The sequence below is a fragment of the Zootoca vivipara genome, chromosome 11 (genome assembly GCF_963506605.1).
Source record: "Zootoca vivipara chromosome 11, rZooViv1.1, whole genome shotgun sequence".
Lineage (NCBI taxonomy): Eukaryota > Metazoa > Chordata > Lepidosauria > Squamata > Lacertidae > Zootoca > Zootoca vivipara.
Window position 1 is genome coordinate 395626 of NC_083286.1, and position 23489 is coordinate 419114.

General features: G+C 45.6%; 1 protein-coding gene across 2 annotated transcripts in view; it reads left to right on the forward strand.

Moving 5' to 3' along the window:
- TRPM3 (transient receptor potential cation channel subfamily M member 3) overlaps positions 1–23489 on the forward strand; it is a 345307-nt gene that overhangs the window by 300479 nt on the left and 21339 nt on the right. For both annotated transcript variants that reach the window (XM_035100060.2, XM_035100062.2), the window contains 4 exons: positions 10999–11139; positions 13358–13486; positions 15063–15314; positions 18135–18309. In XM_035100060.2, coding sequence (XP_034955951.2) covers positions 10999–11139; positions 13358–13486; positions 15063–15314; positions 18135–18309 — 697 coding nt within the window. The remainder of the gene's footprint in view (positions 1–10998; positions 11140–13357; positions 13487–15062; positions 15315–18134; positions 18310–23489) is intronic.

A 23489-nucleotide genomic window follows, 5' to 3' on the forward strand; every position in this document is an offset into this window, starting at 1 on the left:
TACTAAGGTCCAAATTCTAGACTTTAAGAAAGCCGACTTCAGAAAACTTAGGGAAACGCTGGGTGAGATCCCATGGACAGAAATACTAAAAGGGAAGGGAGTTCATGATGGTTGGGAGTTCGTTAAAAGGGAGATATTAAAAGCACAACTTCAGGCAATACCAATGAGACAGAAACATGGAAGGTGCCTAAAGAAGCCAGGGTGGCTATCTAAAGAACTTTTAACTGAGTTAAGATTTAAAAGGGATATGTACAAAAAATGGAAAAAGGGGGAAATCACCAGAGAGGAATTCAAACATATAGGATGTCATATAGAGGAGGGAGAAAGATTGTTTTCTGCTGCTCCAGAGAAGCGGACACGGAGCAATGGATTCAAACTACAAGAAAGAAGATTCTACCTAAATATTAGGAAGAACTTCCTGACAGTAAGAGCTGTTCGACAGTGGAATTTGCTGCCAAGGAGTGTGGTGGAGTCTCCTCCTTTGGAGGTCTTTAAGCAGAGGCTTGACAGCCATCTGTCAGGAATGCTTTGATGGTGTTTCCTGCTTGGCAGGGGGTTGGACTGGATGGCCCTTGTGGTCCCTTCCAACTCTATGATTCTAAGTTTTAGGATTTCCTGTTTTCAGCTGGAAGCTGGAATGCATGACCCTTTTGAGGATCATCTTTGTGAATATATGGAAATTAGGAGTTCCTACAGCTGCTTCTGTTACTTGACAATCCACTTACAATATTATGGGGCAGCTTAATGAATAGATTGTGAATTGTTCTTTATTGGTCTTATTCTATTATCTTTAGTAGGTACCTTTTGCAGGGACACGGGTGGCACTGTGGGTTAAACCACAGAGCCTAGGGCTTGCCGAACAGAAGGTCGGCGGTTCGAATCCCCGCAACGGGGTGATCTCCTGTTGCTTGGTCCCAGCTCCTGCCAACCTAGCAGTTCGAAAGCACGTCAAAGTAGATAAATAGGTACCGCTCTGGCGGGAAGGTAAACGGCGTTTTTGTTTGTCTGGTTCACGAGAAGCAGCTTGGTCATGCTAGCCACATGACCTGGAAGCTGTACGCTGGCTCCCTCGGCCAATAATGCGAGATGAGCGCCGCAACCCCAGAGTCGTCCGTGACTGGACCTTTACCTTTAGGTGACTTTTTCATAGTTTTATTTTATTTTATTTTATTCTATTTCATTTTATTTTCCCTCCTCTGATGTTTATTTCCTTTTCTTAAACATTTTAGAAGCACACATTATATAACAGCTGCTTATGATGGCAAACATTTAGTGAGAAGTCCCTTTGAAGTCAACACTGACTTAATATTCATGTGTGACTTTGCCATGCTAATTTTAAATGAATTTATTGTATGTACTAGAGAGAATCAAACCAGTTAAACCATTAAAAAGTCTCCTGGGCTTCTGCTGGCATAAGACATCACAAGCATTTTTTATTTTATCATAGCTACTTACTGGTCTCCTGGTGCCCATATTCATATTTTTAAAGGTTTACTTCATTAAATTTTGTTAAAAATTAGGGTGTTTCCTACAGCCCATCAGCAAGAGCTGTCCCCAAGATCTTATCTGTGGGCAAACAGAAGGCTCTGCCTACAAGACCCCAAAGTCAGGGAAGCAGAAGACACTAGGCACAAGATCAGCCTACAGGACCCCTATGCAGGCAGGATCCTGGGCACTGGAAAAAGAGGAAAAGATCAGAAGCCAGTTTAAGATTGACAGGTTGTTTTCCTCTGAAATGAACTTGTTCTGCTTTAATTGTAGTTAATGACTGCTGGCTTCTGATCAATGACTAAAGTGCTTATTCAAATCCAATAAGCACAGCTACAATGTAGTGAATAACAATTACCCTCTCTTTTGATGCCCTGTTCCCATTCCTTTTTTCCAACACTATATTTTCCTCTAGTAGCAGCACAGGGCGCTGCAATGTCTTGTCTTGTCTTGTCTTGTCTCTGTGTGTTTCTTTAGAGAAATAGCATGGTTTTCCATCTTCCCTCCTCTCCAACATCTGACCTTGGTCTTTGCCGTCAGCCTGGGTTCTTCTCCTTCTACCTTCTAACATTAGTATTTATTTATACCCTGCATTTTTACCTGGCAGGGACTCAAGGCAGCTTACAGATAAAATGAGAACATCTAAAAACATAGGTGGGGGAAGGGGAAACAATCATTCAAACAATTAAACACCAATTTGTTTTTGTTTGTTAATATGTTATGCATTTTTGTGTTTTTATATTGTAAACTGCCCTGAGAGAGAGAGATAATCACAATAAAACAGCATGGCACACTCAGTACTTATATCTCTAAGGATTCTGTGTGCACTCAAATTCTTTGCAGTGAAGAGCAGAGGATTCAAGTGACCGCCAGGAGCCTTCAGTACCAGAATGCATCATATTGGATTTCTCTGGTGTTGTTGTAAGACTTCACCGCCTCTCGCCCCTCTCAGCCAGTCTTCCTGACTCTGGCAGGACTGGTCGAGAAAGGCAACAGGGGGTTTCCGCCTTTGCAAAACTAGGCAAAACAAATGGTAGAACTGCCACCGCTTCCCCGTTCTCACCAAGCACCCCTAAGGGAGGGACCAGGGAAGGAATCCCCTGCCTTTTACCAGGCTGCACAGCTCTCGGTCTCTTTATCGAGAGGCAGGCAGAAATTCAACAGGTAAGTTTTTTCAGTTGCAACCTCTGACTCACTTTACCGTGAGGCAGACAAAAGTTCAATCAATGTGGTACCAGGTAGGTGACCAAGTGGCTAGGAAGTGACTTTAGCTTTCCCCTCAGCAAAGTCCCAAAAAACAGAAAAGTAGAAATCCTTTCCCAGGATTTATTATAAAACAAGACAGTTTAAAACGGTGCACTTTTCTTTAAAAGTTACAAACAGAAAATAAAAACGGTATTTAGTATTTCTATTTACGGTACCTACATACGAACCATTAGCATTTCAGAAGCATAACAGGAGATCAGAAGTTAGTTTCAAAAACGCAAAGTGCCCACAGGCACCTCACCGTGGCAAACAGCATGATGTGATGTTGCTCTGGCAAAGTTGAAAAGTGTGAATTTTACATCTCAAATCCAGGTGTCTTTATTCTAATTTGCTACAAGGGGTTCCAATCCGCAGCCTATCCATGATGGGCTCCAATTTAAATTCACCAATTACGTTATGAGCAAACTATAACCCAGGGTATCTGAAGAAGTGTGCATGCACACGAAAGCTCATACCAAAATAAAAACTTAGCTGGTCTTTAAGGTGCTGCTGGAAGGATATTTTTAATTTTGTTTCGTCAGGGTCCACACACAGCTGTCCGTGTTTTGACTCCCCTGATGAAACTAGAAATAATAGAGGGAAACTCCCAATTTTTTCATGTCCCATGGACACGTACCAGGCACTTTGAGGTAGAGAGGTGGCATGATCCCAGACCATTCCCCACCCTCCCCACAGATGCTGCAAATTCTCCTTCATGTGTAAATCAGCGCTAATCAGATAACAGCCCTGGCCTTTTTTACAGCCTAGGCCAGGGGTCCCCAGACTACGGCCCATGGGCCAGATGCGGCCCAATTGGCCTCCCAATCCGGCCCGCGATGACGCCCGCTGCCGCCACCCGCTCTTACGGCGCACAGCGCCGCTCTTCCAGGTCGGAAAAAAGCGCCGAAAATCGTTTGTGTGCATGCGTATGGGCCTCTCCCGACTCAGAAGAGGTCATTTCCGGTGCACTTCCAGGTCGGGGGAGGCCCATATGCATGCGCACAAACGATTTCCGGCGCTTTTTTCGACCTGGAAGAGCGCCACCTCGCCAGTAAGTGTGTGTGCACATGCACACGGGCGCGCACTCCCCCGCCCTCCGGCCTGCCGCACAATCGGCGCGGCGGGCACCGGCCCAAAGCCGGGTAAGTCTGGCGACCCCTGGCTTAGGCAATTAAATCACCCTCTTAGAGAGAGGATGGGGGGGGAAGAGAAGAGGTCATTTTAAAGAAGCCAGCCTGCCCTACCAAAATACATGGAGTTTCTTCCCTTCCCACAATTCTGCACGGGAATATGAAGCAGAGTTTAATATTTGGTGTTCTTAAATACACGACAGTTGTGAATTTAATATTTCATTGTTCATATGCTAATATGAACAAAAAGTACACCAGACACCAGATATACTGTTGGCAGGAAAAGAGTGGAGGAATAAATGAGTGCTGGGCAATTAGCCTGAAAGTCAGGTGGCTGCAAAGGAAGTCGGAGATAATAAACTAAAAGGCAGGAGGCGGATGCCACAGGGAATGTTTCAGCTCAAGCAGACCCATTGCCACGCTGCATGTAACTGCTCACGCCGAGGGATGGGATCATTATACTGCCACAGTGACAGACAAGTCCCTATATATATAGCACAAGTTCATTTCCCCCCCCCCCAAATATGTTACCAATAGGTGCCTGATGCATTATTACATGACTCAGCCTGACTCGTGATAAATCAGTTACTGTACGTTAAAAAAACAGAAAAAACAGAAGCCACCTACATACAGCAGCCTCCTAGCAAATTATCCCCCCTTTCCATCCCTTCTACCCTCTCACAGAGAGAACTATTTTTCTGCACATTGCAAACCATTTGCTGTTTTAGCAGAGCCTAGGGCTTGCCGATCAGAAGGTCGGCGGTTCGAATCCCCGCGACAGGGTGAGCTCCCGTTGCTCGGTCCCAGCTCCTGCCAACCTAGAAGTTCGAAAGCACGTCAAAATGCAAGTAGATAAATAGGAACCGCTACAGCGGGAAGGTAAACAGCGTTTCCGTATGCTGCTCTGGTTTGCCAGAAGTGGCTTAGTCATGCTGGCCACATGACCTGGAAGTTGTACGCCGGCTCCCTCAGCTAATAGAGCGAGATGAGTGCCGCAACCCCCGAGTCGTCCATGACTGGACCTAACGGTCAGGGGTCCCTTTACCTTTACCTTACAGTGAGAGGAACATTCATGGTTCTTAGGTTAAACTCCTAGTCCAAACCCTGGCAGTTTTGCAATTAGGTGTTTCCTGCTTGGCAGGGGGTTGGACTGGATGGCCCTTGTGGTCTCTTCCAACTCTATGATTCTATGATTCTATTCTATTTGTCATTTGTGAGTGTGGGTAGACATTTGTGCTCAGTGGCCTACAGTTACTTCCTTCTCCCTTCTGGTTGCTCTCAGATAAGAATGAGCATTCAGTAGATTTATCGTCTTTCTATTACAGTATCATGTTGTGGGCACAGACATACAACTCTCTGCAAGCATAGCAGTTGCTCACTCTGACTCCTCCTCTCCACTTCCACAGCAAGAAGTGCGCCAGTGGGGGGGGGGTGTCTGTCCCCATCACGTCCCCCCGCATTTCCTTTGATCTCAGACACGCTCATACCTCCGAGTTGGGGGGGGGGGCTTCCCCTCTACTCTTGATTGATGTATCACCCAGCAGTTCCCTCCCTTCTGGTTGCTTAGTTACTATCTCAAAGCTGGGGAGCTCCTCTCTCAGTTGTGCAGCCTCTGTGTCTGCCTGTCTCCCTGCTTCTGGAGGCTCTGGAAGGGAGGGGGGGCAAATATTCCCTCTCCTCTTCTGTTAGGATCTGATCTTCCTGCGATTGCACCCCCCCACTCCTTCAATCCAGGCCAGACCCTGACAGTTTGGTTGCACTGGGCACAGAGCCTCAGGGGGCCACGAGGGACACTACAACTATTCTTTAAAATGGAGTGCAAGTGGCGCCAAATTTTGGCGTTGCACAGGATACTGCTGAAATGTGAGATCCCAAGATCCACCACTGTTAGTGGAAGGGCTCAGTGGTGGAGTATCTGCTTTGTGTTCAGATGATCTCTGCTTCAATCCCTGACGTTTCCAGATGGCTGAAATACTGGAGGAACGTTGCCGGTCAGGGTAGAGAAAACTGAACTGGACAGCCTAGTGGCTCCATAGAAGTCAGCTTTCTGGGTTTCCATATTTTGTATAACAAGTTCCCAGCCTTTCCAAGGATTGTTCATGATTAACTGTTTACAGGTATTAACTGTGTAATTGCCAGGGTCCGAAGGGGAAGGCTGGGAATCGCCCCCCTCCTCCTTGGAGGAGGGGGGAGGGGGATCAGGGCCCGCAAGAGAAGAGGGAGACAGGACTGAATTGCAGCAGAACTCAGAGCTGCCAAGTTAGGAGGTGTTGGGGGGGGGAGAGAATTGCCAGAAGAGACGTCCTTGGAAAGCGTAGGAGAGCCACCTTCCTCACAAAGGCTCCACTCAGAATTCTAGAGCAAAGGGCTCAAAGACATTTGACTCCTGAGGCCACCCGTAGGGCCCGGCCACAGGCTGATGCTGGGGGAAGAAGGGGAGGATCTCCGAGTGAGCCGCGTCACTATGGAGTTTAGGACTAGATCAGGCATCCTCAAACACGGCCCTCCAGATGTTTTGAGACTACAGTTCCCATCATCCCTGACCACTGGTCCTGTTAGCTAGGGATGATGTAGTCCCAAAACATCTGGAGGGCCGAGTTTGGGGATGCCTGGACTAGATTCTTCGTCTTGCACCATGAGAACTGAATAAAACCATTAAACTTTCTTGCTTCTGCCTTGATCCTTGATGCTGCCAGGGGAGGATAGAATCCCCCAAGCCTGACAGTAATACATTTAATAGGTTGATATCCCATGTATATGTTACTGGCAGCATTTGTTGGGGTGTGGGAGGAGGACCCCCAAACTATGTTTTGCCCTGGGCTTCAGATTAGGTCTCTGCCACCCTCTCTGTAATCACAAAGGAATGGTCTTCCTCCATGGAAGCAGCCTGGCTTGGAACGCCCTCCCTAAAGATGCAGACCTGTCTTCCACTTTCCGCCACTCTTTCTAAAGCACACCAAAGCAAAACCCCTGAAGCGATTTGTGTTGAAGTAATGCATCCCCTTGTTCTTTTCAGTTCTGTGCTTTTTAATAGTTCTGCTCATGGTGATTTCTTGGGAAATGCTGGGTGCTGAAGTCCTTCTACTCTGTCACATGCCCACTCACCCGCTTCTGCTGAATCAGCTTCATGGGCAATTTCTGTGACTTGGAACCATAAGTGTAAAGCTCTTCGTTTCATTCATCTTCACTGCATTATCCTTCAGAAGTGGCAAAGCTTGCTTTCCTAGGGGCCACCTCTGCATTTTCATGCCTACATTGTTGCCCAAAAACTACAAGAAGGAAAGCTCATTTACTTCTCCCCGCCACTGCCAACTTTGAATGCAAAAACCTGCCCATTTTAATTATGTTTAAATTGTTTTTAGTGTTTTTTATAATTTCAATATTTCTTGTAAACTGCTTAGAGGTTTTACTACAATCAAGCAGTATGTAATTTTTGTTAAATAAGCAAACAACAATCAAACATACATAGACCTAGATAATAAACAGGATTCTCCCTCTTTCTTTCTTTCTTTCTTTCTTTCTTTCTTTCTTTCTTTCTTTCTTGTGATTCAAACTCTTCTGGAAGTGCACAGAAGCTGAGCTGATGCCAAAGGGTAGTCTTTTGAAACAGTAGTACTCAAAGTGAGTAACAAATATTGTCAGTTTTGCGCTGCTTTCTGCCAGTTGAATCTGCCCATCTCTACTGTTGGCATCCCATTTAGAAAATTGGCTTTGCTTAGCTGTGCTGAGTGTGCCTCACCACAGTGTGGAAACAGTTCTCTTTCAACACTTTTATTTAGTTGAGTCCTATTGTCATGGGTGCACACATGCACTGGGAACCATCCAGAAACCAATTGCCAGTAAAACAGGACATTTATTTTAGGCAGTGCAAGGTTGACCAGCAAGTAGTTGAGAGGTGGCACACCAAGTAGAAAACACTTACAAGCAAAGGGTAGTTTTGTCCCCCTATGGCAATACTTCCTTCTACTAGCTTATGCTGATTTAATCACGAGGCAGAGCAACTTTCTTCTCTCTTCCCCTGCAAACTGGATTTGGGTTTCCCTTGTTTCAAAGCTAATACAAAGCCACTAACATTTGTAAGTGACAATAGGCCAAGAACTTTGTCAAACAAAAACTCCCCTTGTTGAAGAGGATTTACCACTACAACTGTCCCTTTGGCTTCCAGAATATTTTCAGAATCCCTCATTAAGGAAACTTTTTAAAAATTTTACTGATCTTGGTTTTGGCTCTCTAAATGGTTGCACATTTTTATCTTTCACTCACATTTCTTACCAAAAGATGCACTTCACTGAAAGGTAATTGGGCAGTTTTTCCCTCTTCCGCCTGGTGAATCTGAATCATGTTATGTTTGCTACAGAAAAGCGTATCGTCAAACCCTTTTTTTTTATTTGCACAATTTCCTTCATATTTGGTAAAGAACTGGAAACAGGTCCTAAGGTGAATTACAAGAGGCAAGGTGCCCTTCCCCTTGAACAGCAATCCAATGCCTCCCTACTTTCTGAGAAGGAATTTCCCCAATGCTTACTGGCACTTACTCCCAGGTAAGTGTGCATAGGGGGCCACTTTATATCTAAATCAGCAAGAGTGATCATTGTTACTGTTTTGAAATATTCAGGCATTCTAAAATATTAATTGAGGATGAAGGAACTGAGGGGATGCTCATCAAATCTGCAGATGACACCAAACTGGGAGGGGTAGCTAAGGCACAGAAGACAGAATCAGGATTCAAAATGACCTTAACAGGTTGGAGAACTGGGCCCAAACTAACAAAATGAATTTCAGTAAGGACAAATGTAAGGTTCTGCACTTAGAATGAACCAGATGCACAAATATAAGATAAGGGACACCTGGCTTACTAGCCCTACATGTTGAAACAAAATAATAAAAAAACCCTTCCAGCAGCATCTTAGAGACCAACTAAGTTTGTCATTGGTATGAGCTTTAGTTGGTCTCTAAGGTGCGGCTGGAAGGAATGTTTGTTTTATTTTATTTTTTGACTACATTAGACCAACACGGCTACCTACCTGTAACTAGCCCTACATGTGAAAAGGATCTAGGGGTCTTAGCAGGCCACAAGGTTAACCTGAGTCAACAGTGTGATGCAGCAGCAAAAAAAGAGCACATGTTATTAAGGGAAGTACTAGTACCATGCTATTCTTCCTTGGTCAGAATTCTGGGTGCTACAATTTAAGAAGGTTATTGACAAGCTGGAATGTCTGCAGAGGAGGGCCACTAGGATAATCAAGAGTCTGGAAACTGAGCCTTATGAGGGTGCTTGAAGGAGCTGGGTATGTTTAGCATGGAAAAGAGGAGGTATTATAGCCATCTTTAAATATCTCAAGGGCTGTCACATGGAAGATGGAGCAAGCTTGTTTTCTCCTGCTCTAGAGGGTAGAACTTACAAGAAAGAAGATTCTGACTAAGCATCAGGAAGAATGTTTCTGACAGTAAGAGCTGTTTGACAGAGATATGGTTTCACTTGAGAAGTTGTGGTCTCTCCTTCCTTGGAGATATTAAAGCAGAAATTGGATGACCATCTGTCATGGATTCTTTAGCTGAGATTCTTGCACTGTGAGGTTGAACTAGATGACTCCTGTGGTCCCTTTCAACTCTATAATTCTATGATCTGTTTTCTACTTCACTTACATATTCATATGGATTAGAGTCAGCTGCAAAGAAGCTTTAAAAGACTTGTGGTGGACAAAATAAGTTCAATTAAATTAATCATTAAAGGTTAATGTGCCTAACAGCAAAGCAGGCAGCTCTGAAACGGAGCAATTCCTGCCTCTTATGCTCTGCTGAAATATGAAGCGCTAAAATGCACAGAAGCTACCGGTACTTTAGTTTTCTAGAAGTCCTGGATCCTTTTACTTGCTCATTTACTAGCACAGTATTACAGCTACTCTGCTTGTTTGGCATAGAAAGGCTTGTTAGAACTGTGTTGACTTGCTTGTTGACATTTTAAGTTCTCCCACCATTGTTGTTGTTTTAATTCTGCATTTAAAACAACTCTCATGTAGACCCTAGGGCAGCATGAAAAGTATTAGGGGGTGAAGTCAAACCATTGTGTTAGCAGCACCCAAGTGACCTCCCCAGGACTCAGGACTTGGACAGTGTGTCTGGAGGTCCTGGGTTGCCCAGATGACAAGACCTCTCTCTCAGCCTTGCTGATATAATCCAAAGGAAAGCAGAGCAATACATTTGGCCCGAGCTTGGCTGCAGGAGTTGCCAGATGGAGGCGTGCAAGGCGCTAATCAACTGTCTTAGGGAGTCCACTCGAGATTTGTGTAGGATTTACTTCTTAGCCTTTTTTCTGCAAGGTAGCAGAGCTTTAGGATCAGAGTTTTCCTTCGCCTAGATTGGCTCCCTTCCCAGGTTGATGAGCCCCACCAGCCCCTCACTTCCCTCCACAGGGATCTCGCCTGCTCCATCCGCCAGAGCCTCTCACCATTGTCGCATGTCGCAGGCTAACAGCTTCTAGGAGCTGCAGGTGGGAGCTGAGTGCAGAGAGGAAGCTAAAGGTGAGCAAAGTACCCCAGAAGGAGCACAATGTGTCCCCCAAGAGAGGTACTAACCCTCCCCTTCATACGCCCCTTATTACTTCAGAAATAAGATACTGAAGCAGGAAATGCTGTTTTACTATCTAACTTTCCCACTCTCTTCAGTCTGCTGTCCCTCATGTTTGTTCCGATCCCAGCATCATAATTGTCAGTTTTGTGATCCTTAATTTCTTTAGGGTATTTTTTCTATTTTAAAAATTAGCTATTATAAAGCAGCGGGAGAAAAACATATCAGCAAGGAAAAAAGATAAGCTTTTTATTTGTATAGTTGCTCTTAAAGAACTGAGAAGTATAAGGGATTCGTGAATTGCATTTATGTCTGTAGTTTCTGTTGAAGTGTTGGTGCGGCATTTGAAGATGCAATCAACATTATGAATGGCAGCTTGAAATATACAAAAGTTAAAGGATGAATTTTCATGTTGCTTAATTATAGTTCCTGATTCTTATTGTAAGTTTGAAATGTCTGTGTGTGCTTTGCATTTGTTAGACAGTGTCCCATCAGTTGATTCAGTGAAACTGGATTGGGCAGCTGGCGATTAATCTATTATAGTCATTTTTGTTCTTTTTAACTGTAGGCAATGTTGGGACGTGGCAATGGGGAATCTTCAAGAAAGAAGGAGGAAGAGGAAGTTCAGAGCAGACACAGATGGATCCCCTTTGGACGCAAGATCTATGAGTTCTACAATGCACCAATTGTTAAATTTTGGTTCTACACTGTAAGGAGCGACTATCATTTTGTCATCTGTCCCTAATGACATAAATTTGCAAAAGCTCCCCTCATCAGTACAGTATGTCTACATTGTCTAAGTGAAGCACTATTGTAATATATGACTATGTGCAAGTAGATAATGCTATAAATATTGTAGAGAGTTTGCAGGAAGACACAAACTTAAGCCCCTCTGTGTGTCACTAGATTGTTAAGAGAAACTAATGGGATATTTTAAAGAAGCTATGTATCAACATGAACATCTGGAGGACTAATGTGAAAACATTTCTTGAGACGTGGTCAACAGTTTCTGTTTCATCTGCCTGAAACATTACAGCACTTTCCTTATCCTCATCGTTTACCCTATTTTGTTTACCCATTTCGTTTACCCTATTTTGTAAATGTTGTCCTATTGGCATAGCGTTTTCCTCCCCTCCCCTTTTTTCTTATTTGTGATTAATTGAAAAATGGCTGTAAATAATGTCAGAGGGAAAAATTAATTATGCATAATAATGGCCCATATTGATACATTCATTGGTTTTGAGATTAGTGCCTATTGGTATGAAAAGGTGGGGCCTGCAACAAAACATTGCTGTGTGTGGTGTTTCTGTTCACATTTCCAAGCACCACATTCCCATCGCAACACATTTGTCTGGTTCTCTACCCTCCCCAGTCAGCATTATAAGTCAGCTGAGGCTTGCAAAGTCCTCATCCTCATTAGGCTGTTGCGGGGGGGGGTCCCCCCTCTGAGATATGCTTACCAGATTTTTTTCAGTGAATCTGGGTACACTTTTTTTAAACTGAGTAGCAACAGGGAGTCAGTAGTGGGGGTCATGAGGCAAAAGACCCTGGGCCCAAGCACACATGCATATTGTATAAAGGTGCAAAGCCCTTCTTTCATACCCTGTGAAACATAAATGCGCAGTTTTTTAAAAACTGGGCAACAGCGCACCGCCCGCCCTTGACTCCCGAGCCTTCGCCAGTCTCCTGCCCCCTTCTCCCTTTGTTTTGACAGATCCGTGGGGGGTGTTGAGGCTCTGGAGTTGCGGGTGGTCGGCTGTTGCCCAGGAGAGATGCAAGGCACACGGTTTCTCTGCCAGGCAAGGTGCAAAGCCCTTCTTTTGCACCCTGTGAAACATAAATGTGCAGAGTTTTTTTAAAAAAAAAAACATAAAACTGGGCAACAGCTGTCCGGCCGCAACTCCTGAGCCTCCCCCAATCAGTCAAAACAAAGGGGGCTGAGGGCAGGACATCGGTACCACCGGGCGTCCCTGGCTCCCCTTTGGCAGTGGTGGCGGCAGCGGCAGCCTCAGCAGCCCGGAGCCAGCCTGGCTAAAGGAGCTTCAGGAGCTGCCCGCTGCCGTGGCGCCCACCACTTTCCCTCTCTGGAAGTCCCCATATGATGTGTTGCACTAAAGACGCATCATATGGGGACTTCCGGAGAGAGAAAATGGCGGGCGCCACGGCAGCAGGCAGCTCCAAGCCAGCCAGAGCCAACTGCGCTACCAGGCTGGCTCTGGGCTGCTGAGGCTGCCGCTGCCACATTTCCCAGGGACAGATTTGCAAATCTGGGGATATTCCGGGGACAGAATTTGTCCGGGGTCAGATTTGCAAATCGGGGGACTGTCCTCGGGAACCAGGGATGTCTGGTAATCCTACTCTGAGGGTTTTTTCCTTTAAAAAATAAAATGTATACTTCTGAAAATTTTGCAGCTTCCAAAGCCAGCTGGTACTTCCTTCTTGTGCATGCTTGGCACTTGTTGAGGCTGAAAAAGGACCAGCAGTCAGATAACCAAGATTACTATTGATCTATATCAATCAGTCAGACTTTATTCGACCGTCAGTCAGAAATACACATTTATCCGTATTGATCTTTATAGACTAGTTCCAATATTTGAAGTCCACAGTAGATACGCTCTGAGGGAGCACTGCTATGTCATGTTCAGATTTAGCCATTCAGCTGGGCAGCTGTGAACATGCATCTCCTTGCAGAAAAGGAACTGGAGGAGATGTGGAAGCCCCGGCGTGAATGAGGAGGTGTTTTGTGGCATGGCTTTGGCACTCCTGCATCCACAAAGAAGGGCTGAACCAGAACATTGGCCTTCTAGCTGGAAATTGCACATGGCTCTTTTGTCTAGGAATAGAAAACTAGTATGGTTGAATTAAGTAACCTAGGTAAGCTGAACATTTATACAATATCCAGGAAAACTGAGTTTATTTATTTGCAGATGGCATACGTTGGGTACCTGATGCTGTTCAATTATATTGTGTTGGTGAAGATGGAACGTTGGCCTTCCACACAGGAGTGGATTGTTATCTCGTATATTTTCACAATGGGAATAGAGAAGATGAGAGAGGTAATATATTTAATTGGGGAATTGGCACTGTGCTCATCTCATCTCATCTCATCTCCTATGGCTGTTTTCTTTAAAAAAAAAACACCTTTTGAGATCTCCTGCATTGCATGTCTAGTTGCACTGTAAGATCACAAACTAGATTGTTCTGACTAGTACAATTAATACTGACTTAATGCTTTCTATTGTACACAATGATTTATAGAGTAACATCTGCACACTCAGACACGATTACAGTACAGTATATGGTAATATGATGTGATTGCAGTATGTGGTAGAACATATAAATGCACACTTGCATTCTCCTCCCACTCACAAAGGTTTGTGGAGCAACAATAAATTTCAGCCTTTGGTTCCAGAAATCCACACTTGAGCTCGTCAGCTTGAAATATGATGCTCAGAATGTACGATGACCACCCTTAAATTGTTTGTTGTATAGTAACAGTGCAAAATATTAAAATACAATAGTCCATCAAACATTAAAAGCTTCCCTACACAGGGCTGCCTTCAGATGTCTTCTAAAAGTCTGGTAGTTGTTTTTCTCTTTGACCTCTGGTGGGAGGGCCTTCCACAGGGCGGGTGCCACTACCAAGAAGGACCTCTGCCTGGTTCCCTGTAATCTCGCTCGTCGCAGGGAGGGAACTGCCAGAAGGCCCTTGGAGCTGGACCTCAGTGTCCGGGCTGAACGATGGGGGTAGAGACGCTCCTTCAGGTATACTGGGCCTTTGAGGCCATTTAGGGCTTTAAAGGTCAGCGCTCGGAAACGTACTGGGAGCCAATGTTGATCTTTCAAGACTGGTGTTATGTGGTCTTGGCAGCCACCCCAGTCTCCAGTCTAGCTGCCGCATTCTGGATTAGTTGTAGTTTCCGGGTCACCGGATTGCAGTAGCGCATTGCAGTAGTCCAAGCGAGAGATAACTAGAGCATGCACCACTCTGGAGAGACAGTCAGTGGGCAGGTAGGGTCTCAGCCTGCGTACCAGATGGAGCTGGTAGACAGTTGCCCTGGATACAGAATTGACCTGCGCCTCCATGGACAGCTGTGAGTCCAAAATGACTCCCATGCTGCGCACCTGGTCCTTCAGGGGCACAGTTGGCCCATTCAAGACCATGGAGTCCCCCCACCCACCTGCCCCCTGTCCCCCAAAAACAGTACTTCTGTCTTGTCAGGATTCAACCTCAATCTGTTAGCTGCCATCCATCCTCCAATGTTGGATGCCGTCCAGTGGCTGGAGCAACCCAGCCAGATGGGCAGGGTACAATTGTTGTTGTTTGTGGAGTGAGCTCTGAAATAGGACTACTGCTACCACTACTACTATTACTGATGATAATAATAATAATAATAATAATAATAATAATAATAATAATAATGTCTGTACAGTAAGTCCATGATCCCAGGTTAATATCACAGAGTCCACAGCACAGCTGCTCACCTGTGTTTCCTGGTGCTTGTTGCTGAATCATGCAATAAGAGAGGTTTATCATATTGTTTGGGTTCTTTAAGAGATGTGAATCCTTGTTCCATGTATAGAGCTCAACATGAAGTAACAGGTCTAACCCTTCCATCCCTCCTTCTCTAGATATTAATGTCAGAACCTGGGAAGCTGCTGCAAAAGGTGAAAGTGTGGCTCCAAGAGTACTGGAACGTTACGGACCTCATTGCTATTCTCCTATTTTCTGTGGGAATGGTGCTTCGCCTCCAAGATCAGCCATTTAGGAGTGATGGCCGTGTCATATACTGTGTCAACATCATTTATTGGTATATCCGACTGCTAGACATCTTCGGGGTGAACAAGTATTTGGGGCCATATGTAATGATGATTGGGAAAATGGTAAGAAGGTCTTTCCCATTCTTTCTTTTTGTAATGAATGTTATAACTGAAAACAAGAGATGATGCTACTTTTAGGCAACCTCCAGGTTTAACACTCAGTCTGCCTCCAGACAATTAGAAACCCTTGCCATTATCCTGCATTGTACCTGGCCATGCCTCTTCCATTCACTGTAGCAGGCTTTGAGGCTGGGCTTCCAGCATAGATACTCCAAGTTGAAGGCAATGCATTTTTATTGGTCTATTTAAAAAAACTACAGGCTAAAATTATTGTTTTCTATATTGTGTCTCACATTTCCTTTGAGGGGAAAAAATCCAGATTTCTGTATACATAGGTTTGAATTACATTCAAAACTCTCCCTTTTTTTAATGGGATTTGGGCTCCCACTGTCTACCATTTGTTTATGTAAAGATTTATATGCTGCCCTTCATCACATGTGAATCCAAGCTACTTCTCCCAGCCCCCACAGCTGAATTAAGGAATTCCTTGAGTTGAACTAGCCAGGTCAACGGCTGCTTTGCCTCTGCAGGGCTCTCTGTCAGCCCCAGCTGATAGTTGGACCTTCAAAGCACCTTGGAAAAGGTTTTGAAGGTGTCACTGATCAACATTTCCTGTGAACCCCTCTTTTGACCCAGACATGAATTTATGTGACCTACACCATATATGGTGTCAGGTGTGGCACAGGTAGGAGTGGCTTGGCTAAAATGGTCTGGTGGACAAATGGGGAGGCCAGGGAGGCCTAATGGCCTGTCAGACTGAGGGTTGGTCCACACCTGCATGTAGATCACTTAATTCCACCCCTTTGAATACCCAAGAGGTGATGACTCACAGCTAAATGGGTGATCAAAATCCACTGGAAAGCTTTGTGAGTGAGGTGGTATGGCCCTGATCTTGATAGAAACACACAAATAAAAAATAGCTGCCTCTCTTTTTTTCTTAAACCTGAAATATGCCTATATATATATCCCATATAGAACATCGGCAGAAAGAAGAAAGAAGTAAACATGAGTACAGACATCAAGTATTCCTAAGAAAACAGAAATTTTATGCAGTTAGAAACCTTTATTACAGACTTTAAGCTTGACATTGAATGAAGCATTTGAACCTCTGTAGATTCTTGAAAAGTAATTGGATTGTCTCCAGTCTGTGTCTTTCCACTGCTAGGAGGTTTTTTGATCCAGAGGAAGCTTCCATAAGTGGAAGGAGGAGAAAAAGATGTTTGCTGATTCCCTCTCCTCTCTGCAGTCCCTTCTGCCATTCCAAAATCTACTCCAGAAAGTTAGGAGACACTTTAGAAAAGCGGTCACCAACCTTTTTAAACCCAAGAGCACATTTACATTTTTGATCACATGCCATGGACACTACTCTTTTGCTCATTTGTCTCCCTGGATCACACACAAACACACACACAAGGCAGAAAGAGAGGGAAAACCCACATTAGCATTAATCTGAATCTTGAAAGACACATAGAGCTGAAAGAAGTGGGGAAGAAGGTCAAGTCTTCCAGCATTCTGTACTTGTCAAGGGAGAAAAAAATGGCAACAACTGTCACCACCTTTTGCTCAGAGGAGTAGTGAAGTGAGGAAGAGATTCAGACAACTTGTTTTATAATAGTTGAGCCCCATCAAGTATCTCTGAAATGTGCATTATCCACTATTTTACATCACTTTTCTTACAGCCCTTAGGTTTTCCGTGAAAACATTTCGCCTTCTGTGGCATCTTCTATTAGGTTGTCTCCAAGTGCAGCTTGTTGAATTCGGGTGTTTGAATAATCAGGGCCGGCCCTACGTATAGGCTGGGTGGCGCAGGGCACCATGGCGCCGGCCTGCCAGGAGGGCGCCGTGAGCTGCGCCTGCCCGCTGGCCGGCCGGTCCGCTGCACAGCTGCGCGCTGCGCCCACCCACCCACCGCCCTGGGAAACGGGGCGGGAGGGCGCCGGAGAGATCGCGCTGCGCCTGCCCGCCCACCCACCGCGCTGGGAAACGGGGCGGGAGGGCGCTGGAGAGATCCGGGGCACCATGGCGCGAGGGGCGCTTAAGACGGCCGTGTGAATAATGTTGCAAAAGTCAGGTGCCTCCCTCTCTCTGCCAATCAGTGGCAAGAGCCCATGGCACTCACTCAGGGTCTGGGGTCCTTTGGAGAATTGAGATACGTTGGAGACTGTCATAGCTTTAAGAAATATAGTTTATTCACCTATTTACACCTTCAGTCTGCATGCAAGGAGTCAAAATATTACAGCATGGCCATCTCAAGAGGGGCTTGTACTCAACAGTGCGGCCCTGGAGTCCAAGACATCTCTCCCAGTCAGCCTGCCCAAGATGGATCCTAGTCTTCCTGCTTCTTCTTCCCAGCAACCCTTGCTCATGACTCACTTTTCCGGTCACCTCACACCCAGTTACCCTGGCAACCTTCCAAACACCTGTATCTGTTCACACCTCAGGACAGGGGGAAAGGAATTCTCTTGCCTTGCCAATGGCTCTCAATGGCCCCATATTGTTTCTTGGCCAGATCATTTTGCATAGGCTCACCCAGGAATTCCTCTGGAGCTTGTGTTCCTCCCTTCATGTCCCAAATAATCAAAATCCTACCATTCATTAATTTCTAGGGTTTGGGGGGGGGGTTCCCTCCCCTTCCCAAATCTATAACACCAATTTGATCCTTGTGCTTTATAAACATTTTCACTCACCTTAAGCAGGACAAACTAGGCAGGGGGTTGGACTGGATGGCCCTTGTGGTCTCTTCCAACTCTACGATTCTACGATTCTATGATTCTAGATATATTTCTCTCTCTCTGTCTCTCTCTTTTTTCTTTTTTCTTTCAGATGATAGACATGATGTATTTTGTCATTATTATGTTGGTGGTTCTGATGAGCTTTGGTGTTGCAAGACAGGCGATACTTTTTCCCAATGAGGAGCCTTCCTGGAAACTGGCAAAGAATATTTTTTACATGCCGTATTGGATGATCTATGGGGAAGTGTTTGCAGACCAGATAGACCGTAAGCACGTTTATGATTCTCATACTCCAAAGTCAGGTATCAAACTCCAATATCTTACCAGATCATTTTTAACACCCTCAATAAATGGCTCAAGATAGAGGACTCAAAACACTACAGGAAAGTATAATGAAAAAATTAAGTCCATGCCTGCCATTTAAATTGTTAATTTCACAAGGTCATATTAACAACATTTCCTAATAACCATAACTTTGCTAAGCTATGCATTTCCTTTTCAACATATGTAATTCACATTAAAACTAACAAATTTTATTATTCATGATGCATTGAGTGGTACATCTAAGACATAATGGTATATCTACATGATGACCGTGCAATGGTTTTCTACCAGTTGAATAGTCATGGCATCTCCCAAAGAATCCTGGGAATTGTAATTTGTGTGAAAATGCTTATAGATCCAAGCATCCCTCACAGCGCTGCAGTTTCCTGGGAAGAGGGAGGGACTCTTAAGCCAATTTAAGGCTGCAGTGGAGATCATGCCAACGTGCTTCATTTCCCCCCATCCCACTAGTTTGCTTTTGGAGCATAAACATCAAACCTAGTTAGCTACTAAACATTCGGCTCTGAAAGTTATTGCTGGATCTTGGGCTGGTTTATGCCTGCTGTAATCTTTTGACCTGCCTGATTGCTGCCAATAACACTCTGAGATACTGGCAAAATATTTATTAAAAGATAGGTGTCGTCCAACTATTAAGCAACAAAATTTGGTTGCTTGCCAAATTGAATGTCCCCCCCCCCCAGCACTGTTCTCTGGAAGCCCTAGAGCTGATTTGGTGAGGACAGGTGGGAAAGTCTGGTTGTGTTGGTGCTGTCATTGTGCTGTCTCCCACTAACACAACTATTGAGTGGAATCCAGCTGCATTACTTACATTCTATGGTGGCTGTAAGGATTACAACTAGATAATGAATGGGAAGAACTTTGAACTCTGGAAAGCACTTTGCAAAGGTTAAATGTTATTCATGTGTTTCCAATATAAATGTTTCCATACATTTCTGTTGTCCTAAGAATTCATTTGTCTAGCCATCTGAAAATGCAGAGTTCTGTTTTAATTAATCCTCCCGGAGCCACCCAAGGCAACATGCAAGGACAGACCCAGGCAAGCCTGAGATTGTGCAGCCATTGGAATGCAAGAACAAGACTAGGGACGCCATGCCAGGCATGCTGGAGAAAATTAACACACCTTGTCTACTTGAATGTTGGGGGGGGGGAGGTAAAGGACCCCTGGATGGTTAAGTCCAGTCAAAGGTGACTATGGGGTTGTGGCGCTCATCTCGCTTTCAGGCTGAGGGAGCTGGCATTTGTCCACAGACAGCTTTCCGGGTCATATGGCTAGCATGACTAAATCGCTTCTGGCGCAATGGGACATCGTGATAGAAACCAGAGCGCATGGAAACACCATTTACCTTCCTGCCACTTGAATGTACATGTGGGTGGCATTTCATAACAAGGCCTTGTTCCAGTGGTGGGTAAAAATGATTCCATCTGTACTAATAGATCCCCTGTGACATCAAGGGCAGCCTTGAGGTGAGCTGGCCTTCTGTAGTGCAGCTCATGTGTTCCTGTAGAATTCAAGAACGTGGATTGTAGCAAGAGGCAGCTTGGTTTCTCCAGTTGTTCATGTCTGGATAAAGTGTAGTCATCAGCTCTGGCATTCATCCTAACCTCCTGCTTCACAATATTTCTGCATAATGGGATTTTTTGCTAGAAAACCATTATGCTCTTTTCATCCTAATGCTTTTAAATACCGTGTTTCTCCTAAAATAAGACACGTCTTATATTTATTTTTCTTTTTAAAAATACATTGCGGCTTATTTTCGGGGGATGTCTTATTGTTACGTATGGTACGGGGCTTTCTTGCACCGCCCGCTGAGCCTGCTGCTGGGTCCCAGGGCTTCATGCGGCACGGCTGTGGCTGCTGCCGGCTCCTGCCGGGTCCTGCAGCATCACGCGCCGCCCGCTGCTGGGTCCTGGGGCTTCACGCAGCGCAGCGTGGCTGAGGCTGCTGCCGGCTCCTGCCGGCTCCTGCCGGCTCCTGTGGCTTCGCGCGCCGCCCGTTGAGCCCGCTGCCTGGTCCTGGGGCTTCGTGCGGCGCGGCTGAGGCTGCTGCTGCTGCTGGCTCCTGCGGCTTCGCGCGCCGCCCGCTGCCAGGTCCCTGGGCTTCACGCGGTGCGGTGCGGCGCGGCGTGGCTGGGGCTGCTGCCGGCTCCTGCCGGGTGCTGCGGCTTCGTGCGCCGCCCGCTGAGCCCGCTGCCGGGTCCCTGGGGTTCACGCGGCGCGGCTGGGACTGCTGCCGGCTCCTGCCGAGTCCTGCGGCTTCGCGCGCCGCGCCGCACCGCGTGAAGCCCAGGGACCCGACAGCGGGCGGCGCGCGAAGCCGCAGGACCCGGCAGGAGCCATCAGCCTCAGCCGTGCCGTGCGAAGCCCCAGGACCCGCTGCTGGGTCCCTGGGGTTCACGCAGTGCAGCGCGGCGCGGCTGGGGCTGCTGCCGGCTCCTGCCGGGTCCTGCGGCTTCGCGCGCCGCCCGCTGCCGGGTCCTGGGGCCCGTTCAGCCGGAGCTCCGCGCGTCGCTGTGCTGGGGCTCCCGCTGTGCTGGGGCTCGGCGCAGGGCGCGCTGCTGCGTTTGCCGGCTCGCTCTGGGTCGTCCCGCTGGCTCCCCCAACACGTCTTATTTTGGGGGGATGTCTTACATTTTTTGGCCTTCAAAAGATCGTGCCATGGCTTATTTTAGAGGCACGTCTTATTTTAGGAGAAACACGGTATCTAAACTATCTTTAGAAAAGGGATTTCCTCTTTCAAATTATCCTTCCTCTTTTGTTCTCAAAGATAGCATCGCATGCAAGCAAACAAAAATAAGGATGGCATCCATGCAATTTTCTTCCTGAGTTTGTCTTTCCATCTTTTTCATATATTGCAAGAATCTTCCTTTTGGGGATATAAGGTATAAGGGAAGAGTGGGGATAGGGAGAGTCACAAAGTTTGGGGTTTCCTTCAACAAACATCTGTTCCTCTATAAGTGGCCATTTATTGGTGTTGTACTAAGGATGTGGCATAGTGCAACACATTCTGCAGAAATTTGGCTGGGGTGTGTGCTTCTTTCTAAAGTGGTGTGCTGATTGTAGTTTAGAACCATGTAAATGGAGAGGGGGAAAGACAAAAGCTGACTGGCTGTAAATGTTTTTTAACAGAATGGGAAGGGCTAAAGCCTCACACAGAGATTCAGATAAATCTGTTTTACTGTTTATACTGATTATTTGAACTCTTAAGTAACTGTTGTAACTCATTATTTGAGCTCCTAAGGTGATAACTACATTAGATGTCTCTTACTAACTCTAGTCTGGTTGTGAAACAGCTTGCAACATACAGTACTTACCTTGGAGAACTTTATAATAGTTTTGAAATAAATAAAATATAAATATGGGGGGTTATTGAGCCCCTGTGCTGTCTTAAACTTAAGCATTCAGAAAGGGAAAACAGAGTTTGCCAGCTCTTATGTTAATCAACATTTGAAAGGATCTATTAAATCTCCGTGTGCATCCAGTGCAGGGATGCAATCTCGCTCTCAGGATTGCAGGTGCCCGTCATCGTCAGGTGGGGTCCTCCAAAAACGCAATGGACGTTGCACACCATGCGTATGGCATCACATGCACTACGTGCATGAGGCGTTGCACACCCATGTCATGGTGGCCAGTGGCAGCTCCTCTTCCTCTCCACAGCCAGCAAGGCACCCTTTTCTGTAGGGAGGGGCTCAGACTCGGAGGCAGAGAGACCACCGCCCACCCGGAAAAGGGTGCCTCTCTCTCTGACTGCAGAGGGTGGAGCCGGACTGCTTCTCTCTTGGAGGCAGCGCTGCAGAGGCTGGCTGGCTGGCTGGCTGGCTGGCTGGCTGGCTGGCTCTCTCCAGCTTTGCTCATTGACTTTGTGGGTGCCTGGCCCCCACAACTATAGCCCCCACAACTATCTATCTATCTATCTACCTACCTACCTACATGGCCCCCTGGAGTTTGCTCCTATGATCCAGTGTTTGTGTTGCTGAGATTGATTTCTGCAGAAAACAGACTTTCAAAGCGAAAGACAAACCGCAAATGTCTACCACATTCAGAGAATAATTTTAGGCAGGTAAAAGTCTGGATCTGCCTGAGAGAGAAGAAATCTGGGCTGCAGAATATGATGCCTTACAAGAACCTCCTCCTGAGCTCCTTCAGCTGTTCTTACCCAACATTCTGTGATTTCTCATCTATAACGATGCAATATTGTCTCTAAAACACGTAGCGCGAGCAGAAGAACAACCCATGGCTGGTTAAACCACACGATGTTACATGTTATTTCTCTTAAATGTTTGTTCTTGCACTATTTGGAAATGTATATTCTCCACTCTGGCCTAAGCTAAATCAGCCACAGTTGACTCTTTAGAGTAGTACACTGGAGTGTTTGTACTTTCTCAAATGTCAGCCAGACACCAGCCTACAAGCTCAACAAGCTCTTTAGAGCAATCAGACATTACAATATTTTTGTTTCTCTTTCTTTCTTGCATTTTTTATCACTTCTTTGCTAGCCATAAATTTTGGCTTCATTTAGAAATCCACATGATTCTTAGGCCTGTACTATATAAAAATTTCACTGAATTTGAGAAATATACAAATACTATATTTGTTTTGTTTGTATAGTTTTATTTGGGTTTTTTATTTTGTTACTTTGCATCCTTCTGTGAAGCATGACAGCAGGCTGGCCAGGTTAGCACATGGGGGCATCAACTGGCAGCCTCTCCGTTCCATGGCTGTGCCCCCATGTTCGTCTTAACCTCTGTGAAGCAATGCATAGTGATTTAAAAACTGGCTGCATGTTCTCTGTGGTTTTTGTGGTGGTGAAGTGTCCATAAATAAATGCCTGAATTCTTTTTGAATGGGGAACAAATGGAATGTGCATGGAAATTGTAGACTGTGTAGTTAGGATTGGGAATGAAATGTATTTGTTGAAAAGGTGCATTCATAATTATTTGACACAGGAAGCATTTTTATTATTATTTGAGGCCCACTGAATTTCTCTGCCCCCCTTGCTAAACCTCTAAACATTTCCCCTAGAATATGTTTATGCTGCTAAACAGGAGGCAACGTCCTTCTCTCCCACATGGACTGAGTCAAAAGAGAGCAATGACTTACAAAT